Source organism: Aptenodytes forsteri, unplaced genomic scaffold (assembly GCF_000699145.1).
Source record: "Aptenodytes forsteri isolate BGI_AS27 unplaced genomic scaffold, ASM69914v1 Scaffold255, whole genome shotgun sequence".
Taxonomy (NCBI): Eukaryota; Metazoa; Chordata; class Aves; order Sphenisciformes; family Spheniscidae; genus Aptenodytes; species Aptenodytes forsteri.
In genome coordinates this window covers 11,151,623-11,158,215 of record NW_008794888.1, presented here as the reverse complement: position 1 = coordinate 11,158,215, position 6,593 = coordinate 11,151,623, and the positions used below count along the sequence as shown (strand labels likewise).

The following is a 6,593-nucleotide window of genomic DNA, read 5'->3' as shown; positions in this document are numbered from 1 at the left end:
CCCCAACATGCCCAGACAGCGAGGAAGTCTTTCAGTTTTATTTCTGAAGTCTAACTGCCAACAGAGCACAACGTCACAAACACAAGAAGCATAAGGCAAAGCCCTCAGATCCAAGCCTGCATCCCTTGGTCTTAGGCACTCTGCATAGATTAATCCAAACAACAATCAACAAAAACTCTCCTTTTGAACTTCAGCATAACTCCAATCTCCTATTTTGAAAGGCTTAGTGAAGAGTCCAGTGCTAATGCCAAAACACTCTTCTCACTAGATATAGGTGTTCCTAGTCGACAGGTGAGTGTATTAACAAAGGGACCCAGCTTTCTCCGTGTGCTTTGCATCAGCACAGGAACAGCAACAGTCTAGAACTGCATCACCATTTGTCTTTGCCTTCTTGATAGCAATGAAAATTCAAGCCGATTTCCACCATACATACACTAGAGATATTTAAGGTTCTTCCACCCTTTCTGATCAAAACCAATCATACAAGATATTTCTACTTCTCCTTATCCATGGTGAAGAGTGGAAAGTAATTCCTGGAAGTATTCCAGCTATTGTCACAAAAAGTCAATAAACAGAAAGTACATTTTTGTTTCTCATTAGAGAAATCAACAGCTCTACTGCAATTAAACACACAACTAGTTGCTCTGACAAATTCTTTGTAGCTCCTGTAAACAGAATCATGAGTAATTCCTGCAGTCACAAACATACTAGAATGACTTTTTATAATACTGGGGTTCTGAAAACAGTACTTCACACTGCCACAGAAGGAAGACTTGTAGATCCAATGAAAGGAAAACAGTAGCAAAAAAGTATTTATTGAACAACACATTATTCAATTTCACAGTGTGGGATAAAGACCCATACTTGCTCCTTGGAAATAGCAGAGCTGAGTAATCCTGTGAGAGTGGGGCAGTAGGGTCAGGTCTGCAGGCGAAGTTTATTAAGAACAGTAAAATACTGTTTCCACAGCCAGAAGGAATTTGAGGGTGGGGAAAAAGAAACAAAAGCAATGACAGCCAACCAGATACCCTTGCAGTGTTTCGTGGAACATTTTTCAGCAGAGAAAAGCTATTAAGGCTAAAAACTAGGCATGAAGTTTTGGGTTCATACATTCAAATATTAAAAAACAACCATGGCATGTACAACTTGATCTCTGTGTGTGCGATTAAAAATAATTTAGTTAGTAACAGATTTTTCTCCAAAAGGGCAGTTTTCTACTGGCTGAAGTGTCTATGTATTTAACTGGAAGTCTCATGATGATCACAGCTCCATCAGCTTTGCTTATTGACTAGGAAAGAGGCCTGCTTTCCATCTTCTGCACGAATACCAAGTCTGCTTACATAGCTCTCCCAAGCTGCCTTCCTGTACTTCTCTGCTTCTTGAAGACGGTCTGAAGCTGACAAGATGCCGCGTCCCACAATAATGATATCAGAACCTTTTTTGGTAATAACTTCCTCGGGGCTTAGGTACTTCTGTCCAAGGTTATCACCTGAAATAGAGACACCATTTTTTTCAGTTTGTACAAAAACTGTATCTACTAAAAAGCTTCAAAGAGGTGCTGGAACAGGGAACAGGTATGCTGTTCCAGCTCTCACCCTAACAATCCACAAACATACTAGAAACTGTGTCTCCAACTAACGAACACCCTATTACACAGCTCAAATTTGACAGAGAGCACCCTCCTTTTTCCATGATTTACCAATCACAATAGATGGAACAGTTACGCAAAGAAGCACCGATCAGGATTGCTGAAATAAGCCTTAGCCTTCTTAAAACAGGCAAAACCCCCAAACATTCATGTAAAAGCTTGTGATTTCACTTCAGGTTTCATAAAAATTAAGTATTGCAGAGAAACACATCTCCCGTACCTGGTTCAGTGATAACCTGTTTAGTCAGTATAAGACTTCCAATTCATTGATGCTGCATCTGTATCAGTATCAACAGTGTTATAGTTAGACTTCTGCATTTGTTAAAAACCTTTTTTTCTACTCCTACTGAGTAGTTGTACATCTAACCTAACGCCTACCTGAAGACATTTCACGTTTTAAGGACTGTGCTTTATGGCGTGCACAGACCTCAGCACACGAACAAAGCTGCATAGCCTGCTGGTTGCCTTTCAGAGCTCCCAGGAAAGGGATCAGCGTACCCAGAAATACAGAAGGCAGCCCATAATGGCAAACACAGACTCCTTCCACCAGAGAATCAGTAACCAAACCCTCTTCAGAAGTCACTTTTTCCACTGAAGGCTCGATCACTTACTGTATTTACAAACAGACTAAGTATTTCAGAAAAAGTTACCTCCAGTTTGCAGCTGCACCCCTGGAGTTAAGTGAAGAAATTCCAGTTTATTACTAACTCTAGATCCAGATATGAATCCAAAAATGAAATCCGAGTTGTCTTCAGCCATCTGTACCTGAAGATGATCAGTAAACAGTTACAAGTGATACACCTAAAATTAAGCTTGACTAGCAATCTGTTTCTCATCCACCCTTTGACACATTAAGCTGTGCAAGGCAGGGGTATGAAACACCTGTTCTTGCTTTACCAATATAAAGTCACCCAGAGCTGACTCGCCCCTCACTGACCTTGCTGCACTTGCAGCCAGGAACGCGAATGTTGTGTTTCTTTCTATGTTATAAATAATACAATGAATGAATTTAAAATAGTTAGAAATGTATTGCTTCAGGAAAACAAAAGGGGGGCGGGGGCTAATAGCAAACTTGGCATGTTTACTAGAATTCACAGTGTGAACTGTGACCACCTCACATGACTAGCCTGCAGCTGCAACCTTTACACACCACACTGTCAGATTCCTGAGTCTCCACAGGAAAAAAAACCTGTAATAGAGCTGGAGAGACTTTTGGAAGTGCAAATATTAGCAGCACACAAAACCTCTCTGTTACAACACTTTACAAGCTTTTAACCCGAAATAAGACTGCCTACTTACCGCAGCTTTTGTGTATTCACCTGTTGCAAGTGACCCTTGGGAACTCATCTCGGCAACCAGAAGACAGCCGCGCTGGAGAGGAAGACCTACTTCCTTCAGGCCTTTCACAACTCCAGAGCCTGGAACCACGTGGGCATTAACGATGTCTGACCAGGATGCGATTCTGAACACACCACCTGAGAACATGGATAGGAAGACAGAGGCAAAGCGTCATTACAAATGTATTGAACAGGAAACATGAGTTAAACAAAACAAGCTGCACGCTAAATCATTCACATTTTAAAAGACAGTTTTACTACTGAAGCTTGACAGTTACAAGTTCAGTCTCATCAGACAGTTCTGATAGCTGCCTAACCACAAAGTGTAATCTCTCAGTTTTACTTTTCACAAACACTTCTTAGTATCTCACCTTTAATATTCACTGAGACATTTATGGTAACCTAGAAATCCACTGTCACAGCTGCTACCTTTCAATACAGCATGCAGATCATATGGGATGTATGGATCAGAAAAACTGTTCTACACTTGCAGATGCAATATTGAATGAAAGCCGTAACGAGCACACAAGCATACAACAGCAGGCTGCCTTAAGAAGCCACACTGCATTTCTCACGGCAAACAACTACTCAGAAGTACTTACTGAGCACAACCATAGATTCATAAAAAGATTAAGGTTGGAAGGGACCTCTGGAGGTCATGCCCTCTCAGCAGCGTTAACTTCAAACCTAGATCAGGTTGCTCAGGCCCCTTGAGTCTTCTCCAAGGCTGGAGATTCCACAATCTCTCCTGGCAACCCGCGCCAGTGCTGCAGTTACACACACTGGCAGCAAAGTTACAGTAAATTGAGGTTGATGATAGTCACCTTCATATTGATGTTTCACTGTGTTTCCAATGTCTGCAAATTTCCTGTCTTCAAAAATCAAGAATTCATGTTGATCCGCGAGTGTTCTCAACTCCTTTACTACCTCTTGGGTGAAATCGTTCAGGATGTCTACGTGAGTCTTCAGGATACAAATGCTGGGGCCCAGGATGGCAGCCAACTGCAGCAGCTCTTCAGAGCTGGTGACATCAGCAGAAAGGCACAAGTTCGTTTGCTTCTTTTCCATGAGCGCAAAAAGCCTGGCTGCAATAGGATGTACCCCTGGCAGCTCGGCACGGGCACTGAAGCTCAGCTCTTTACATAGTCTCTTCACGGGAGCGGGGCCATTCTGAGCCACTGGCTCAAACACATTTCCCTGAATGAATTTCTTCACCTTTTCAACCATCTCAACAGCCACTTCTCCCTGCTGCTGGAGAATCTCCAACACGCTGGACAATGTACACACAGAGTGCAGGCGGATTCCACATTCCTCTAACCTGGCCTTTCCGCCCTGCTCCCTGTCCAACAACACTACGGCATCCGTGACTTTTAATCCTGCTTTCTGAAGAACTTCCGCAGTTTCCAGTACACTAGATCCACTTGTTACCACATCTTCAATGATCAAGCATGTTTCTCCTGGATTAATGGTGCCTTCTACCAGCCGCTTAGTACCTTAAAAATAAAAGGCAAACGCTCCAGTAAATGAAGAAAGTTTAAGAGACCCCAAAAAAACTTAAAGTATCAAAACTTTAACTTGCTATGCTAATGTAAAGATCATATTTGTTCCACATACAAACATATGCTGCAGCATATACTGAAGTCAATGGAATTGGACTTCAAGACAATAGGAATTTCACATTCACTGTCAGTATGGAGAGGTAATTTGTTTAGTTATTACCTGATACAAGTTATTACAGTTCTTACCACAGCTCAGCCACCGACTTGTAATTCAATTCATAAAGACCGTTGCTTCTCCAAGTTAATAAAATACTTATGTTTCCAGAAGCGATGTTCCATTAACAATTCTGACATATTAACTGCACAAATTTAAATCTTTTGATAAGATGACTACAGAAGTTTATTATTGCCACGAATTGAATGCTCAGAATTACAAAACTATTTTCTCCAGTTATTTAAAACATCTTTAAAGTGGCCAAGTTATTGGTGCTCTTCAGCACATTTCCCACTTTCCACAGGCAGCATTCTGTGCTTAATATGCCTGTTAGAACAATTAGAAGGAGTAAAGCCCCAAATGCCTTTGTCCTAACCAACAACAGGCACACGTCCATGAAAGGCCTCCCGGGGGGCAACAACAAAGGATGCCTAGCTTTCCCAGGAAGCAGCGATCAGCAGGAGAACATTATGCAGCGAGTGCGGTGCTTAGACCATGACAGCCTAGAGAACAAGCGTATGTACAGCTCTGCAATCCATGTGACACCAGAAACCTTGTGCCAGGCAGTTAATTGCTGTCACAATTGACTTGTCCTTCACAAGAAGGAACAGCAAATGTTTTCATGCCTGGCACAGTGACTAACATAGGAGTAACATTTAGTTTTGACAAGGATACTTCCTAATTAAATACTGTTGGAAGAGTATAGCTCTTATCACATGTGGAAATCCAGTTGCTACAGTAGGTTAACGCTTCAGCCTTCTCTCCCTCTTCCTTTATCAAAATCAGACAAATGGTTCATTACGTAGAGAACTGCTTCTCACCTGGTCTACCCTGCCCACTGATTACAGGACTATATGATATGAAAGAAAAAGGGTTTGAGAGGTAAATGAACAAGAGACTGGAACGGTTCCTCTTGGGAGTCAATACGCAAAAAGTTCTGTTCGGGGGTGAAATGTGGCACTGGTCTCAGCGTATCAGAGAAACTGAGTTATAAATCTTGGTTTCTGGAAGAGGCCAGTAACCCAGAACCATGGTAATGGTGCCAAGGAAAGAAAAGACACTGCTGAAGAAAAGAAACAAACAAACAAAAACAAAGAAACCACCCCCCCTCCCCAAGAGTCTCCAAATCTACCACAGCAGAATTCAAGCTGCAGCCTAATCAGCAACCAGCTGGGAGAGCCTGATCAGGTTGGGATGCTGTGGGAGGTATGTTTTAGGGGGAAAAGGGGCTGCTTTTTGAATTGGAGTGGTAACCTTAAACTGGAATGGAGATGCTGCACATTGCAAAAGAACCACAAATATACAAAGTCATTTCCCAAACAAGAAAACAAGTAGACACAAATTCTCAATGTGAAGGTTTTACCATAGTCTTTCGCTTCCTTCCTCCGTATAAGCATTGGAATCTGATTTTCTGAGCAGATAATCGTGGCCAACGGCAGCGCTGTGTAAGGAACGCCGCACACGCAGTCATACTCCAGACCAGCATCTCTGGCTGTTTGAAAGAGAAGATCTGCAGCCTGAAAAGGAGGACCAAACATTTTTTAAGAGTCAGAACTGGCGTGAGCGTGACTAAACAAATGTAATACCAAGGCAAGCAATGCAAATGCATGAAAAACTCTCTTCTTTACGTGACTTGACAGTCGCTGTCCCTACAGCGAGCAGGCAGCCCGGCCTCTACACCCAGCAGGCTCCTGGCCAGCAGAGCACGGCCCCGGCCCCAGCCCCAGGAAGGGCTCCCTGGAGAGGCCCCGGCAGGGCTCCCGTGCCTCCTCCTCCCCTCCTTTAGCTAAAAGAGACCCTTTACCCCGCAAGAGGCAGAGAGATACCCGAGGCCTCCGCGGTGCCGGCACGGACAAGCGCTGCCTGGCACTCCGGGTAGGGCAGGGCAGGGGCAG

General features: G+C 43.2%; 1 protein-coding gene across 1 annotated transcript in view; it reads right to left on the bottom strand.

Annotated features, from left to right (window-relative positions):
* Positions 1–785: 785 nt before the first annotated feature.
* UMPS (uridine monophosphate synthetase) overlaps positions 786–6,593 on the bottom strand; it is a 6,248-nt gene continuing 440 nt past the window's right edge. Inside the window, exons 2-6 of the mRNA XM_009275055.1 lie at positions 6,062–6,215; positions 3,810–4,478; positions 2,948–3,123; positions 2,299–2,413; positions 786–1,489 (exon numbers count right to left, since the gene is read on the bottom strand). Of these exons, the coding sequence (XP_009273330.1) occupies positions 1,272–1,489; positions 2,299–2,413; positions 2,948–3,123; positions 3,810–4,478; positions 6,062–6,215 (1,332 nt within the window). The 3' untranslated portion in view covers positions 786–1,271. The remainder of the gene's footprint in view (positions 1,490–2,298; positions 2,414–2,947; positions 3,124–3,809; positions 4,479–6,061; positions 6,216–6,593) is intronic.